The following is a 17,139-nucleotide window of genomic DNA, read 5'->3' on the forward strand; positions in this document are numbered from 1 at the left end:
AAATTCATGAGAGAGATATCACGAATGAGCAGAAGTCCCTCTCCTTTCTTCTGTTCCTGAATGTAGGATTTTTGAATTCCACTGCAACCCTATGGGGGGATCACCCTGATATCTTATTAACAAAGTGATATGAGATGAGAGAATTGAATTGATGACGAGGTTTTTACTGGCGGCAAGGCAACTCACATTCAAGGGGCTCAAGGTTAATATCTCACAGTCGTTGTCTTGATTCAGTATAGTTTCACCTATGCTTCAAAACAAACTAGTATCTTGAAATCATAAGGGTATGGCCTGGAGATTTTAAGGCTAAAGTGGTTTTTCTTAAGTAAACATTAAGATAAAAAATTAGAGTCCAATAAAACTTGATGGTATCAATGCGTAAGATCATTATATCTCTCACATAATATCACAAAACTCGACCACTCAAATTTCCACCAAAAGTTAACCGATGGTGAGTTCTTCAACCGAACAAATGGGAGATAGTGAGAGATAGCACTACGAGGAAAATGGAACTGAGGATGTCAAAAAGTAATTGGTTGCTGCCTTGATGGCAGCAGCTCTAGATGAAGACAATGAATTGCTAATCTTGAATTTCTCCTTTGCCTCACTTATAATGAATCACCAGTGTGTTTTTGATATAGCATCATTTTCTAGGGTATGTTTTTGCAGTATTTTCACTCGCTTCCAAAATTTGGTGTACTTTTTTCATCTAAAATGAGAGAGAACGGTGAAATTCTGTGGTGCCATCTGGGCTCACTTAAACAGTATTATACAGGAAAGGACAATCTTCATCGTACTTAACCGAGTTGAAGAATGTCCCATCCATCAAAAGACACCCAAAGGAAAGATGTTCATATTCAACATGGATCTCTTGATATAAACTGGTAAAGATCGATTTAGCCTCATTCTTGCTACTAAATTTAAAAGAAAAAAAAAGGGCAACATCACTTGTATGCACGGATTCCTACGCATCTATTTTGCTCCTTGTCAATCTCCATATAGTAGGAAAGACCTGTATACACATATTCTTATGTGTATATGTACATACATATGCAAAACATATTCTAAGAAACTCGTCAACAGACAGAAACAAGCCTAATTTTTCCTTCACGGATTATCCCAAGAATTTTACAAATCAATGAGAAAAAAAGAGATTACAAGTTAAACAATTAATGCATACATATTGTTACAAGGAAAGGCCTCCAATAGAACTGAATAGCTCTATAATCTGCAACATTTTTTATTACTCTACGAACATAGTTACATATGAAAATCGCCTAATCTCTACATGCATATGTTTGTTTTTATGCTCCTGCTATTTGTTATGATGCTAAGCAGACAACAGATAATATATGTCTACGACAGATAACACATGTTGTTGCTGTTAGAAAGCACTGGACTTGCGCCCATGGCTCTACGGCAGGAAGGATCTGCACCACTGCTTAAGAGTGCCTCTCCACTACTTGAGATGACAACATATTGAGGAGACTATTAACCGGCCAATGTAGGCAATGGTAGCTAACTGCAAGTTCAAAAAGGGAATGAAAATTTCAGTTGGGTGATAAGTGGTATAGAAGAGGCAAACCAGATGGTGCACACAACAGGGCTAGGTCACATTGATGCCCACTAGTCCTTTTATACATGCATTTTGTTGCTCTGTGTGTGTGTGTATATATATATATATGATTCATGTGCTTGCATTTATAACAAATATAACACATACATATGTATGTCCTACTGTTGTGAGCTTGTTGCTACTGCATAGCAAGACCGGAAGAAAGAAAATAGGCAAACTCAAATCTTCGACCACCATTTCCACAAAAATGGTTTTAGGAGGAAGGCAACTAATGTAGATTTATATACTTGAAAATATGGTAATACCGTATTTTTCCATGAGACCCAACACCATCTGTGACTTGCAATCATAGACGTTTGTCATTCTAAAAAATGAGTGTTACTGTACCTTAGAATTCTTATAGTATATGTCTTTGGGCATGATAGCAACATTCATACATTTTCTGAAGAAATAAATTATAGATTTTCTTGAGAAATTTTCACAAACATTTGATATGCAACATATTACGTACTTAGCAAATAAAAAGAACGAAAGAACGAAAGAACTCAAATCGATTGAAATTACACTCATTCCCACCGTTCATAACCATTTAGCTGAACCCGCTGAATAAGTGTCTTGTTGCATTACTCCCATTCTTCCCTACCTTGTCCTCGTTGTTGCCCGCGAGCCTCTTGTTTCATTCATTCTCCATCGTCTGTCAAAATCTGAGAAACGGAATAGAAACAGAAATATGGTCCAGGCACAACGCACAAAGAGAGAGAGAGAGCGAGCGAGTGAGTGAGATTTACATGTTTGTAAGTAAGTTAATCAGAAATGATAACGACGTTGTCTTCTTTTGTTCTTCACTCGAGCTTCAAGGAAAGACGGTTGTTACCTGTAAATACATGTTGAAAGATCAGAGAAATTTGCTCTAATTTTGCAGAAACCGACATAGCTCTGACGGAGGGGCTTTCGAGTAAGTTATGGTTCACAGATTCACATAGTTGTTATTCAGAATATTTTTCTGACTACCAATTAACTCTGCCGTTTGAACATCATGATGTCCACAGGCAACAACTTTTTCTCATCATAAACGGGTCAGATTGGTTAAATGTAGAGTGTTTAATGGCCGGGTCTTGATGGAATAAAATAGGGTTGCAAACGGGTCGGGATTTCGAACAGCTATTTATAAATGCATTAGAAGTAGATCCCAAAATGGATTCAGTACCATGTATATGAAGTGATAAATTTTCATACGACAACTAAGCTCATAATTTGGGGACCGTAGATGAAAGATGGTGATCGAGGCTTTTTTAACAATCTTGATCTTGATTCGGTTCGGTCCGGGTCGTGTTCCAAAAGCAGGCCAGCGGTAGACCTAAAGAGGTGGGTCGCTGGGTCCAGTGCCGAAATAACAGGCCGGGCGGAAGGGGGAAGCCAGCTGAGAAAGGAAGCCAAGTGGAAGGAAGAGGTCCACCTGCATTTCCAGCTGAAAAAGCAAGCAAACAGGAAGAAAGGGAACTTCTTTCTTTGTCGTTTCTTTTTTTTATTTTGTTTCTTCATCTTCATCTTTTCGGCTTTATTTATTTATAATTTTTCTTTTACCTTTTTTAGTTTATATTTCGCCTACTTTCCTTGCCTCTTTGTCTGTTCTTTTTCTTTCTTAGTTTTTCTTGTTATGACTTCCAACACCCGCGCGCTCAGAGTTGATTTTATTTTTATGTTATTTGGCCATGCTCATGTTTGAGCATGTAATTGTTCTTAACATGCACTTGTACTCTTCGGTTACGGTTCTAAGTTTTTTAGACGTTCAGACTAATTCACCACAATCAATACTTGAAATGAATTACATTGTACGTTTGGGCGATTTTTTAAGTTTGGTGTTTGGTATTAATTCATAAAATATGCACCTACGTGTTTCTATTAAGTTTGTTAGATTATTTATTGTGGAATTAATTTATGTCTAAAAGACTTTTTTATGCCACTTCGGATCAGAAGGCTGAAAATGACATTATGATGAAGAGATATTTCACATGTTATAGGGAAGTACCACATGCAGCAGAATTTATATTGCTATATACCTAAAAATATTTCTGATTTCCTAAACAAGCCCATGATGATCACGATCGAGAAGAACATAAAAGGATTGATCTCCGGGGCCCACACCAGTTCCTCTTCAAACTCCAGTCCCTTGTCTCGATCTCTAGCACCGGGAAAAACGAGAGGGGCAAACAAGGGAACCACAACCTATCGATCGGTCACAATATTAAAGAGCCAATGCTGTATTCAGGGGAAAAAGAATATCACTGAAGACGGGTAGCAGAGACCCTCTCCTCGTCCGTGAGAGCATGACGAAAGTGGCAGCGATGGCCGTATGGACAGGTCTCTCCGGCAACCACCATCTTGCAGAGCTCTGTTTTGTAGCGAGGGTGGCGGATGACAGGTCGAAGTTCCTCGATGCCGTGAGCGAACTGGCAGTGGTCGTTGTAGGGGCATTCCCCGCTCTGCTGCCACTTGTTGCATAACTCGGTCTTGAATGTCCCCTGCTTGAATGCCTCCACCTCCACTTCAGACGCCTCCTCCTTCCCGCTCGAAACGCGAACCCTCTGCTTCATTATTGACGCCAAGCGCACACAGCCAAACACAAATCTTACATGTTAATAGCCAAGTCAAATTGAGGTGCACCATTAAATGAAACTAAAAGCCAGCTTAACCAAATATTTGTATGCGTGCAGATGTCTTCAGTTACTGAATACGCGGAAATTCCTAGTGCGATCAGGAACTTACTAACACTGTGAGCCTGCCACCCACGGCAGGACCTAAAGACCAAACTGCCATATTCAGCCATGAGGGATCAAAGGGAGAAGAGAAGTGTTGACAGTACACCCATCTGAGCTATGGGAACAGTTGTTCATGGTCTAGAGCACCCAATATAAGGATGATCTTCAATCATTTTCAGTTTTACGACGATTCTCTTGAGTTAAAATTTTCCATGCCATCCGCCATTTCACATGATCGATGGTCGATGGTGCTAGCGATTTGACCATATATGCCTCCCCGATCTTGCTTGATAAAGGTGTTATGTTAAAGAGACCGGGAACATGTCAAGAACCAAATCAAGTGCATTGTGGGACTCACGGTTTGAGTGACAGGTGCTTTACTGTAGGAGGGCAATGTCGCATACTTAGTGCAACGTGATCGCACCTAATCCGCCCCCACATTAGGTGAAGGCTCACCCGCTATATCATCCTCATTTCCCCCTTCATTCTCAAACTCATGATTGACCGCTGATGTGGATCAATATAGACCTGACGGAGGCCATCACTCAGTTTAATAAGCATAATATCAAAACATTCAAAAGAAAACATGCACATATGACCCCTCAACATCCAACAAATGGATGGCGGTAGTAACCGTTTGCATTGAAAATTTTATTTTTTTGGTCAAAAAATACGTTTCAGGTTTTGATTCAGGTAATGGGGACCCCGTTTAAGAAAATATGATACGAAGTTTCATACAGAAAGACCCGTTCCAAACCTACATGTGTGGTCTGCTCCCATTATTATGTAGACATGCCATTCTTTTGTCTGACATAACGAGCCAGATCAGATACGAAGGGTCCGGGGTTTAATTAGGTAACGAGGTTGGCGCTTGGATGCTCATCCGGTGGCAGCTAAAGGGGCATTAGTATAAAGTTTTCAACCTAAGGAAGCCATCACCCTTCCCTCCCCTCGCAGTAAAGCTCACCAAATAACCAACCGGTCCAAATCAATCGCCATCATCATGATTCTGGATGGTAGAAGATGATCGCCACAGCAAACACAACAAAACAAAACGTGAGGGGAAAGTAAAGCTTACCATCCCAGAAACCGGACTGGAGAGTCGGACTCGGCTCGGGTGATTTGAGATTCTCCCGCTCCTGCCTGGCTGGCTCATTTTCAGGAACCCTGCCGATCGAATAGCTATGCTTTTCGGAAGTGCGATACGACCGGTGCCGCTCGTCCCCGTCGACTCCGCCGCCGCTACCATGCGCGCATTATCGATGGGGGGAGGTTCCTCGAAGCTCAGCACGCTCGTTGGACTGCTGTCCGTCAATCCAGCAGGAAGCCCTCCTCCCAGGGTGTCATCTTCAATGTTGAGCCGCTGGAATTCAGCGAGAAAAGGAACAGAAGAGGAGGCAGGATAAGCGAGGTATCCTTGACTCCAGAACGAGCTGTTGAACATGCTGAGCTTCCGCGTGAGATCCGCGTTTGCCTCCCGAAGCATTTCGTTTTCTTCTCGTAGAGCAGCAACCTCCATGGCTGCCTCCCGCAGGCGCCAATGGTACCTCTCAGCCATCTCCTTATAGTTGAAAGTTAAGCAAGTCAAGGTGCTGATATCCTCTTGCCGTGGAGAAGTAGGCTCCGGGGCGATGGTAATGGCGGTGCTGTACCCTGAGGTACGGGCGGCACCGCTGCTTGAGCTGTTTGTTGGCTCCATCCGTTGTCGTTTCCTCAACAAAACCTGCAATGCATTGGCCGGTCATATATGTTCGTCGTTCGAATATTATATTCATTAGAGAAGATCAGGCGTATTAACTCATCTGAATCCAAAAACGAACGAGAAAGGTTGAGATGTAAGTAAACAAGAGAAACCTCAAGGAAGGAAGCATATGTAACAAGAAAACAACGAATAACTAACGAGAAATTTCAGCCAAAGGGGGAAAAGTAAAACTCAGAATAGGAACGAACAAAGGACCGACAATTTCCTCAAGAAACGGAGGTCGAATCGCATGAACAAAGGGAAATGCGCTAGAAAGTCGATACCTGAACCAGAAATCCTTCAAATACCCAGGCTCAGAGCGTCGATTAAAACCCAAAACATGATTCGTTGTCACCCTTCTCGAAAGAAAGCCATAAGTAAGAGGAAAAACCACAGACGAAAAGGAAGATTTCAGCGCTTCAACAACGACGCTCGTAGAAGAATCCAAAAACTTCAACGAATTTTAGAATTAAAATACCGAACACAAAAAACCTTCCAAACTTCGCCCCTCTTCCCGTTCAGTAACAGCAGTTCTTAAAACACACAGCAAGCAATCGAATAAAAGCAGCAGCTCACGGAGCAAAGTAAAACAACGAGAGAGAGAGAGAAAGAGAGAAATGAGAAAAAGAGATAACGATTCGCACCTCAGAGCTCCAATTAATGGCTTCCCTTGGAGTTAAAGAAGCCTGGAACAACTCAATCGTCACAGACAGAGAGAGAGAGACAGAGAATTGAGATACGAATGCCTAGGGCGTCTCGACTCTATAGGATCGAAGAGAGTGAAATCGACAAAGCTCCGAAATCATACAGCACTCCCGCTCCTTCTCCTGCTTCCGATCTTCTTCTCCACTTCTTCTTGGCTCTGCTCAGCAAGAGACAAGGGGACAGAGAGAGAGAGAGAGAGAGAGCGCTACTGTAAGAAGAAGCAGGTGCGCGCCAAACAATATATATGAAATGATGACACGGGACGTGCTGCAGCGACAGGGAGCTCGGGTCAGTTACACTTTCAACAGAATGAGGGTGGGGCCCTCCATATCAAATCCAGACTCGAATCGGGTCCGATGGTTGATCAGTTTGACAAGTCCAAACAAGAACAGGGAATGATGTTTAAGTTTGGATCCACTGTTTAATGGATCCGTGGCATAATTGAGTCGGCTTTAGCAGACCCAGACTTCGACTCAGCTTTTCGGAAATGAACATTTGAAATCGAACCCAGATCCAATTGGGATAAGATCTGAATCTTACCACAAGGCCGGTCGGATCCTTATAGAATCTCGGATTTGGTTTCATCCCTTCACCTCCCTTCAAGTATTTTTTGAAAGAGTCAATTTCTATGAAATAATTAGTTTCAATGTGCGATCTTCGCTTAGCAACTAAGAGATGCATGATAAGAAATGACTTCAAGCTCAATCTTTTCAACTACTTGAGGGCAGATATGTTTGTTCTTTTATACATGTCATTTTGTTCATGAAAAAATCACATAATTCAAAATAAATGTTTGGCTGCACAAGTTTTTTTTAACGTCCCAATTGTGTTCCAGTTTTACAATTAAAAAAAAAAATCCACTTTAGTACTTCTAGCTTGGAGAGGTCTGTGTCCAAATAATTTCCACCTTTGCTCGAGGAGAAAGTAAGGATATCAACAGATCGAATTCGGATTGTATATATCTTTAATCATATCTGCTTTTTTAGATATTTTCGGATTCGAATTTGAATAAAGAAAAGTCATATCCGAATCTGAAGTCCGATTTTACAATTCGAATCTGATTTTTATATTTATATCCGAATTTTGAGTTGGATTTAGCCAATTTTCAAAATTTGATAGTATTAGATATAAGATATTTGTCTAAAAATGAATTCAATCCGAATCCATATTCGAATGTGATCGGATATCTGATGTTAAATTTTGTTTCTATATCTGATTTTTTTGGATTGGTTCGTTAGATATCCAATTCAAATAGGATATATTGACATTCCTACCAGGAATCAGCACAGTGGTTGCAATTAACCTTGGTTTTGGTTGTTGGAAAGTTTTCCCTGTTATTTCTTTTCATTTGTTACGTTTCCCAGCTCTCTCTCTCTCTCCTCCCCCCCTTCCCAGGAAGGGGCACAGTGGCTGCACTTGTTTTTTTTATGTATACAGTAAGTTGTTCGAGTTGTCACCCTTAGCTCAGTAGTAACATGCAGTAAGTTTCTGCAAAGCTGAAATACATAAAACAAGTGCAGCATTAGCAACAAAGCAAATAAAATAATGACTTCAATAACACATGCTGATACCAATATCTTACAAGCATTCAATAGCATTAGACTTTACGGCATTTAATCTAAAGTTGTAAAATCTCTCCCGTATCAGAAAGAAGCAGCGCTATGGACAGCTTTTTTTTTTTTAAAAAAAAAAAAAAACAATGAATATTCGCAACAAGGAAAGGTGGTAGGCCTCTACAACTAATCTCTTCTCTCCAACTTTCAGGCTCAAGGACACACCCTAATTCCCATTTATTTACATTCCACAGGGTCAGAAAATAATCTAAGTCCTCTCCTTTCGGAGCTCAAAACTCCCTTCAAAGAAGAGGCATTGGCTTACTATTGCAGTTAAGTTGTGCGATGACTCCATCTACTTTTTGCCTAACGTATGCATTTTTGAGTCTCCCAGTCAGATCAACAAGAAGAACTCTAGCCTGAATACCATATGCATCCACCATTCGGTTGTCCATAAAAATCTTCTCCAACAGATTCAGGGCCGCCTCCTTGATTGCTGCATTCTCCCTCCCTACAAGGTCTAAGATTGGGTAGATGGCACCAGCATCAGACAGAACTCTCACTGCCTCAAAGACCATTGTTCCATCAACCAATGTAGCCAATGCCTGCAGTGCAGCAAGTGCAGCTTTATCACCATCTTGCAAAACATTTACTAGTTCTGACAGAGCATTAGCCTTCAGCAGACAAAAAGTCGTGGCTGTATCACAAACACCCCCATGAACTTCACACACAGAAAACCACAATGGCCAAAGGCACCAAAATCCAGTGTTCACTGGTGTTATGCTAAGTTTAGGTGTACTTGTGGATAAGTTGGTCATAATTGCAGCTGCTCTTGCCTTGGCTGTCTCAGTTCCAGATTTTAGGAAGTTTACAAGCAAGGGATAAGTACCCATTCGGACCACTGCTCTCTGCATCTCCAAATCCAATTGATTTGTGAACAGAAGGATTACCCCAAGTGCATTTTCCTTCAATTCCGAGTTTTGAGAAGAAAGGAGTCTAAAGATCTCGCGTAAAGCATCTAATCTGAACAAAGCATGAGCTACAGCTGGTGCAGAACTTCGAAGGGATGATAAAATTCCTAGTACTGCTACCTGTAGTTCTGTCCTGCTGTCATCTTTGAGTAAGCTTAAAAAATTCACCAATCTATCCCCAAAGAGCAGATAATCTGCTAACTTTGTTGTTTCTTCACCACAGAAGCAGAACACCAAGTTAATGGCCATTTCTTGGATTTCATAGTTTGAGTCTTCTAGGAGAGGCAGAATAATAGAAATGCCATTAGCATCAGAGAAAGCTTTGTTGACAGGTTCTTCCCTTGATCTGCATATACCAACTAATGCCCCTAAAGCCAGCCTCCTAATCACATGGTTTGAAATTGGATTTTGCTGAAGGCATAGCAAGTTGGTGACTATAGGTTGCAGGTCTAAAGCAACAGCACATGCATCAACAAGAAATTGAATGCAACTGCTTGCCACAAGCCGCTCAAGGATCACGGCACAACTTTCCCTAATGAGGGTAGAGATGTGGGCTGAAAACAATAAATCAAGAATGTAAGGGACAGCACCTGCACTTGCTATGTACTTTTTGTTCTCTTGGCAGGCGGATAACTTGGCTAGAACTCCCAAAGACACAGCTTTTGATTCAAGATTTCCAGATATCATGGCTACCAGCGGAGGGACTACCCCTTCCTCACCAAGAACCTTTAAGTTCTCATTGACCAATTCCATTTCCAGAAGGGCTTTAGCCAGCAACAATCTTGATGATTCTGGCCCTACAGTGTGCAATAACAGAATCACAAATTATTCATATGCAGCACAGCATAACGAATGTGAATTTATTTGCAGGTGGCATCTTCAAAGTTCCAGGATGCTATCATGCAAAACACCAAATGAGAAACACATAAAAATGATTTTTTTAATTGCAAACTCATACTAAAATTACAATGATGCCTGATGATTCTGTTTGGATTCCTACATTAAGTGATTTAGGGAAAATATAATTTGACCCAGTGGGCCTGGTCATGCATAAACCTTCAGCTTAACTTGTTAAAAAAACAACCAAAAATATTTTCCCTAATGCTGAAGCGTGCATAGGCTGGATAAACTACAAGTCTACAAGTAGGACCAGCATTAAAGCATAATACAAATAGACAGACAACCATATGACTAAAAGGAGTCGTTGACCGTTTGACAGATAAAATATAAAAAAAACATGCCATAAGTGGCCCGTTACCATTCTGCTTTAAGAATTATTTAATGACTAGCAGTAGCGTAGCCAGAAAACTAAAACAAGAGGTGCACAATATTTACTAAAACAAAAACATAATTACTATTAAATAAGAAATGTTTGCTTATGCCCCATTCACTGTACTACAAAAAGAGCGGAGAGAGAGGAAGGAAAGGGATCAACCCACTTAAAATTTCTGCAAAAAGTAAACACTCATGCTTTTCTGAGAGAGAGAGGGAGGGGATCCACTCACTTCAATTTATTGGAAAAAGGAAATCTGGTTTTTCTAGAGAAGGGGGCATTCTAAGGAAATAGATGGGCCAAGAGGCCCAAACCCAGTTTTACTTGACTAGGCTCATCAAATGCTGAAACAAACGGATAACAGCACCAAGCGAGTAACCTACAAAGCCCATGGCCATAAACTTTTTATTTCCATGTGAAAAGGGTGGACTTACCTTGCTCAAGACGATTGCTAAGTGGCTTATACCAATTTGCTGCTGCAACTCGAACAATATTATCATCTTCACCACAAATACACCACAAAATTGCTTCTGCCTTTTCAGCCGATCCTCGTACAGAACCTTTTAAAAGGGTAACAAGTAAATGAATTGCAGTGCTCTGTTGGCTTATGGTGTCATATACTGGTCTGTTCAATTTAGGTCCATCATACAGAAGCTCAAACAACAATTCAACTGCAGGCTTTGATATACTGGGGTTCTGATCCAGGCATTTCACAACTTGATCAATACCTCCAGAATCAACAAATCTCTCCTGTATGTATTGTTTACACATCAAATTTCCAGAGAGAGTATTAAAAAAGGTAAACATACAACTCTTGCTTGTCAACTAAGAATTTGGTGCAACCAGAAGTTAACAAGAAAATGCACAACAGCAACACAAGTTAGTGAATTCCGTATATTCATCTCAGAATCTCTATCGAACATAAAACGGCAATCCAATGCTTCAAATTCATTCAAAGCAACAAGATATCTCACAAAATCAACTTAAAGCAATAAAATTGCTGGTTTAAGATGGATCATTGAACCATCAACTCCATGGTCTAAAAGTAACTTTATTGCCAGGAAAGCCTTTCTCCTATCAGACTCTTGAAGCTCAATTGTCTATGACAAGATAAAACAAATATAACAACTAAATTTTGTGGTATACATTATTTGTTAATGAAAGTTGATTAAGATGAAAAGAAATGCTAAAACTGCAACGCCATAAAGAGTATTCTTAAGTATTTAGAGATGGCAGGTGTCGTTAGATAGCAACACTTCATGCTTCTTAGGAACAAAAAGTTCAACATGAATCTTCAGAATTGTTGTATTGAATATAGATTTCATGATTCAACACAGCAATTGCTGTCGTATGAACAAGCAGACTTGTCTAAATAAAAGTCAAATAAGCAACATGATAAACAGAAGGATGGCCGTAACTGAATTAATTGTGCCATTAGCAGCTAACAACAGAACACTTCGAAAAAATGGTTTTTGTAAAAACCTGGTTTTCTGAAAACATTTTTTTTAATGAGTTTTCAAAATCTGGTTTGTGTGTTTGGATGACACCTTGAAAACTAGGTTTTCAAAACCTGGTTTCTGTTTGGATGACAAAAAAATGAGTTTTGGAAAGTGCCCTTAATGATTAATTTCAGCTGAATGGCAGTTAATAGTCCATTAATTTAAACTGAAAGGTAGATTTAGAGAGCGAGAGAGAGAGAGAGAGAGAGAAATTATGGATTTCAAAGGAACTAAATTGTACAAGTAGGCAAGGAAAAAGAGAAAAAAATTGAAGAAATATTCATCTGAAAAATATGTCGGTATATCTCATTAAATATGACATAAATTAAACATGGGATTTGGGGAGGTTAAAAAATAATAATTTATTTTGTAAGTTAAAAGTGAACTAATAGTGGCTTGTGTATCTCATTAAATGTATAACTATCTTCTCTCACTAACAAAAAAGAAAGAAAGTAAGATTGGCTTCTTATAAATAGAACACAATCTAAAATGGCCCTTAGAAATAATAAAGATTTGAAGCTGATGTCGATTTTGAGCACAGTAATTACAAAAACAACAGAACGCTTGCATGCAACTCGGTTATAATAGGCAATGCAGCTGCATGTATAATAATGCAATTACTCATGCAGGCATAATTGCATACGTAATAATGAAGTTGCGTGTTATTTTATTTTAAGGCAACGAAAAGGTAGACAAAATGCATTATTTTATTTCAGAGCAACACTGTTTTTCACTCAATATTATCAAATTAAAATACATGTTTAGCAGTGCTCTCTTGGCCTTATGATGTCATATACTGGACTATTCAATTTATGTCCATCGTACAGAAGCTCAAATCAACAGCAGGCTTTGATGTACTGGGGTTCCAATCTAGGCATCTCACGACTTGATCAATACCTTTAAAATCAAAAGCTCAAAATGCAAAACATGCATTTTAATATGATAATATTGAGTTAAAAACAGTGTTGCTCTCTTGTTTTATCATATGGATCGGAACCCCAGTATTGTTTCACTCTGTTTTATTATCATCATCTTCACACACACCAGAAAATGCATTGAGGGAGACAAAATAGTGTTTTTGAGTGAAAAACCTGCGCCCCCCAGGTTTTTCATTCAAAGCATGTAAACGTCATTTGCTGTAAATGAAGTTTTCTGAAAACGTTGTTTTGATTGCAACCAAACACACCCAAAATGGTGTTTTGGAGGCAAAACACCATTTACATCCAAAACACTATTTTTGGGCATGCAACCAAACACACCCTTAGATATTCAGATCAGAGAAGAAGCATGCATAGAGTCCTAGATATGTCCGATGCTGATCAGCATTCATGTCTCACCAGTCAAAGTTTCTTCTTTCTTCAAAAACAAAAACACAATGTGTTTGTTTCTAACAAAGTAAGTCTACTCTTTGCCCCAATTTTAAGGTTCCAATGAATCTCTATATCAAATCGTAAAACTAAAGGAAAAAAAATCTCATCATTGCTTTGCATCCACATCTAGTTTGCAATGCCTCTACTGAAGTCTTCCAAAACAGAGATTAACCATTTAAAGAAAGCCAGCAAATATTAAACAACTACAATTTTTTTTAGCAACTATTCTAATGGTGCTGGTGGTTAATGAAACCAATATATCATAGATACAAATGCACATAATGAACAGCAAAAGGTCAACTGCAGCTTATTTCTCACCTTATTCCTCGGGTGGTCCTTAACAAGCCCCATTAATGTAATCAGACCTGTTTCTTCTACAGATTTTTGTGAACTTCCTACAACTGACAGAACTATACTAATCAACCCTTCAGTTGCAATCCAATCTTTGTTGATTGGATTCTGTTCAGTTAGCTCCTGTATTTGGTTTAAGGCATCCAAGATACGTGATTCCGTGCCAGAAAGCAGCCTGGATTTGGCATTCCTGATCTTCAGACAGTAATTCAGTTCTTGCCACTCTTCAATTGATTCTTTCAAGCGAATATTAGGCCGTAAACTAACATCATCAAGGACTTCACCTGTTTCAGGGTCACTTGTCTGACCACCATCAATCCAGGCTTTGATGCATGCTCTTTCACATGTGGTACCAGTGCAAAGACTTACTGGGTCAATCATCACGTTTCCACCTATGGGGCAGATAAATGACCTAAAAGGGGGTATGTGGTCATCTTCAGTCGTGAACTTCTTAATGGTTTGAACCCTTCTAAAGTACAGCATTTCTACTTCTTCCTGATTATTCACTGCGTCAGCCCTGGAAAGGAGAGCTATAACCTGCTCCAAGAAACACTCTTCTGCTCTTTCTTTGCGGGCTGCTGCTTCTTCTTTCTCATGCTTAAAGCTAGCAATTTCCTTGTTTATCTCCAATGGCTCAACCGGCACACCTACTGCTCTTGCTATCTCTTCTAACAGATCATTTGCAAAGCCTTGGTCAGTCTTATGCTCCTTGAGGCCCTGCTGTAGTTTCTCAAGTATCCTAACCTGTGACAGTGAGGCCTCAAATTCTGCCTTCTGCATCTCATGATGCAATTGATGGACCCTCTCACTCATGTCGGACAACACCTCAGAGCTTGCAAGGGATAAACTAGCCAAAGACCTACCAATGTTCCTTGTGACATCTTGTACTTCCTTAACAATGTGCCTACACTTAATGAGTAAGTAGAATCGAGACCGGTTCTTATACTTGTCTACCAACTCCTTCGCCTTATTGATATCACTCTTCAGACTCTCAAGTGCATGCCTAACAGCCTGTGAGTCCTTGAGCTCCCTCAACTGTAATTCTTTCAAAACAGGCTCAATGTCGCACAAGTATTTTGATAGAACCTTGAAGCTTTCCTTCTCAATAACAACATCCTTGGCAGCTAATGCAGTCCTTAGTACTTGCTCAGCTAATAAAGCCAAAAAGGTACCTACGGGAACAATTTCCAGCCCTAACATCGCAAATTTTTCAGTAAGCCCTCCAACAAACAGTAAACATGATCAAACCAAACTCTCATACGAAAGTACAACCAGTTAATTTAAATTGGCAAAAGCTACCATTACAGTATTCGATCACGATGACTAGAAAACATGAAAAGTATGCTTGTCCTCATTGGAAACCATAAAATCGAAGGCCACAGATTACAGAATTCACTTCACCTAATGAGTACCCAAATGAATTCCTTCCCCCCTCCTCTATAATTAGACACTAGTCGAAAGATAATCTCACCTACCAGCTCTTTAGTACAACGGAACAGAAATCCACTACCAACAATTGATAGCATAGAAATCGGCACCTTCTATATAACTGAAGCCTTTCACTTCTCGCCCACCTGGAAATCTTGATGCCAGACTAAACTTCCCATCACCACCACGAGAAAAGCAAAAGAAAAAATCAAACTTCATCCTACCTTTTTAATCTCAAAGACAAACAAAACGAAAATATGTAATCGCTACATGCCAAATTAGTAGACAGACAACAAGACGAGCGAGCCAAAAAATTCATCAAATTAGCAGCGAGAGAGGGAGAGAGAGAGAGAGAGAGAAACAGAGAAGACACTGCCAAGTTGCCCTGTGTTGACTAAGATGATGGAGTCTATCTTGGAAAGGACGCAGTTGCTTCTGGCAAAGAGCCGAAGACGGATCGTCCAGGAGTAATGCGTGAGAACGACCCCGACTCCTGAGGACGAAACGACGAAGTAATACCCACGCGTTGGGCGCCACGGCGATGAAATTGAAACTGTAAGCAGGTTCGAATTCATTTAACACGAAATCCGAATCCATTTGGCATGGGAAATCCAAATTTGAACCTAAAATATCCGGATAACAGGTCCAACTCCAACTAGATTGAAAATGAATTTGACCTTGGAGGAATTTGACCGTCTTAAAATTCGAAGTGAATTTTAAAAATGGGACTCCAAAAATGTATTTGTGATATTAGTTACTTATTTTTTTTCCTAATTTTTAGTTTTTTAAAGTTTCCAAAAATTCACTTTTTTTGTTTTGTCAAGTCATATTATACCCAAAAAAACATGGATGTTTAAAACTCCGAAACCTTATTTGTGACTATGTTTCTAACGAGTAGGCTTAGGGGTGCATTTATAAGGTCATGGGTCCCTACATGCATGCTGAAGTACACGGCAGCACATCACAGTTATGAACCTTGAGGGTAAGAGAAATGAGGAGATGCTTCAGCTTTGGCTCAGGCAGTTGAATAATTCTTTTATTCACGCGAAAATAACTATTCTTATGTCTTTTATTTTTTCTCACATAAACATGCCAAAGGCCATCTCGAAGGGGATTGGTCCTACAAGATTAAATAAGAGTTGGCAGGAGACCAGTCTTTGTCAACTCTCTGTTTGTGAACGAGGGGTCACTGACATGAAAGATGAAATATAATAAGGGCAACATCTCGAAGCACCGATGTAATGGGGTTGGGTGGGGGCTTCGGACTTTTTCTAGAGGTGGGTCAAACCTCACTCATCCGAAAATGCGCCGAAAGAGGTCGTGAAGTTTCCATTCCTTGCATGTCAATCAATCAGTTGTCATCTCCCATCTTTATTTTCTCTCTTTGGTCCCAACTAAAGCTTGAATTGTTTAATTGATTTGGTCATCTTGGTCGTCATCCTTCTAAGTTCTTTTTATTTAATTCAGGTTTTGTTGACTGACCTAGGCGACCTTGAGGTTTTTTTCATGCCATTTTTTTTTTGAATCGTTTTTATGTGTTTCTTACGCGATTACTCTTCTAAGACTAATTAATGTTGGTTGTACGTGGAATAAAATTTGTGATTGCACTTGGCTAGGGACAAAAGCCAACCTAATAAAATTAATTAATGAAAGTATTTTTGGTTTTTTTCAATAACCTAACTTTTTGGACATGATCTTAAGAGGATAAATATATATTAATTGGTCAATTTTTTTATTTAATAATGTTTTTTTGGTAATTGGCTTCTATAACATCAAAGGTTTGATAATGGAAAAGATCTATTAATTTTTGACAAAAATAACTTGAACTAAAGTATGATTTACATAAAATTAGTATTTAGAAACACATTAACAGATTTATATTTTGTTTATAATATTTTCTAAAAGGTTTGGTT

General features: G+C 39.4%; 2 protein-coding genes across 3 annotated transcripts; both read right to left on the reverse strand.

Moving 5' to 3' along the window:
* Nucleotides 1-1,224: 1,224 nt before the first annotated feature.
* Nucleotides 1,225-6,962, reverse strand: LOC116256366 (zinc finger CCCH domain-containing protein 15-like). Of its 2 annotated transcripts, none has more exons than XM_031632720.2 (5): nucleotides 6,721-6,962; nucleotides 5,414-6,058; nucleotides 3,637-4,161; nucleotides 2,153-2,450; nucleotides 1,225-1,522 (listed from the first exon to the last, which is right to left on the reverse strand). In XM_031632720.2, exons 2-3 carry the CDS (start codon nucleotides 6,032-6,034, stop codon nucleotides 3,859-3,861), a joined length of 924 nt encoding a protein of 307 aa, XP_031488580.1. In that variant the 5' UTR covers nucleotides 6,035-6,058; nucleotides 6,721-6,962; the 3' UTR covers nucleotides 1,225-1,522; nucleotides 2,153-2,450; nucleotides 3,637-3,858. The 2 variants fall into 2 exon arrangements, with proteins under 2 accessions (XP_031488580.1, XP_031488579.1); XM_031632719.2 differs by having other exon boundaries at nucleotides 2,220-2,450; nucleotides 3,637-4,164.
* Nucleotides 6,963-8,303: 1,341 nt separating this feature from the next.
* LOC116256090 (U-box domain-containing protein 43-like) lies at nucleotides 8,304-15,732 on the reverse strand. Its single transcript, XM_031632261.2, has 3 exons — nucleotides 13,766-15,732; nucleotides 11,013-11,328; nucleotides 8,304-10,102 (listed from the first exon to the last, which is right to left on the reverse strand). Exons 1-3 carry the CDS (start codon nucleotides 14,996-14,998, stop codon nucleotides 8,637-8,639), a joined length of 3,015 nt encoding a protein of 1,004 aa, XP_031488121.1. The 5' UTR covers nucleotides 14,999-15,732; the 3' UTR covers nucleotides 8,304-8,636.
* Nucleotides 15,733-17,139: the final 1,407 nt, after the last annotated feature.

Source organism: Nymphaea colorata, chromosome 6 (genome assembly GCF_008831285.2).
Source record: "Nymphaea colorata isolate Beijing-Zhang1983 chromosome 6, ASM883128v2, whole genome shotgun sequence".
NCBI lineage: Eukaryota > Viridiplantae > Streptophyta > Magnoliopsida > Nymphaeales > Nymphaeaceae > Nymphaea > Nymphaea colorata.

Coding starts and splice junctions, on each gene's coding strand:
- LOC116256366 (XM_031632719.2), bottom strand. CDS start 6,034: ATGGAGCCAACAAACAGCTCAAGCAGCGGTGCCGCCCGTACCTCAGGG. Junction 4,165..5,413: donor CCAGTCCGGTTTCTGGGATG/GTAAGCTTTACT, acceptor TCAATAATGAAG/CAGAGGGTTCGCGTTTCGAG.
- LOC116256090 (XM_031632261.2), bottom strand. CDS start 14,998: ATGTTAGGGCTGGAAATTGTTCCCGTAGGTACCTTTTTGGCTTTATTA. Junction 11,329..13,765: donor AGGACCACCCGAGGAATAAG/GTGAGAAATAAG, acceptor CAATACATACAG/GAGAGATTTGTTGATTCTGG. Junction 10,103..11,012: donor TAGCAATCGTCTTGAGCAAG/GTAAGTCCACCC, acceptor TGCACACTGTAG/GGCCAGAATCATCAAGATTG.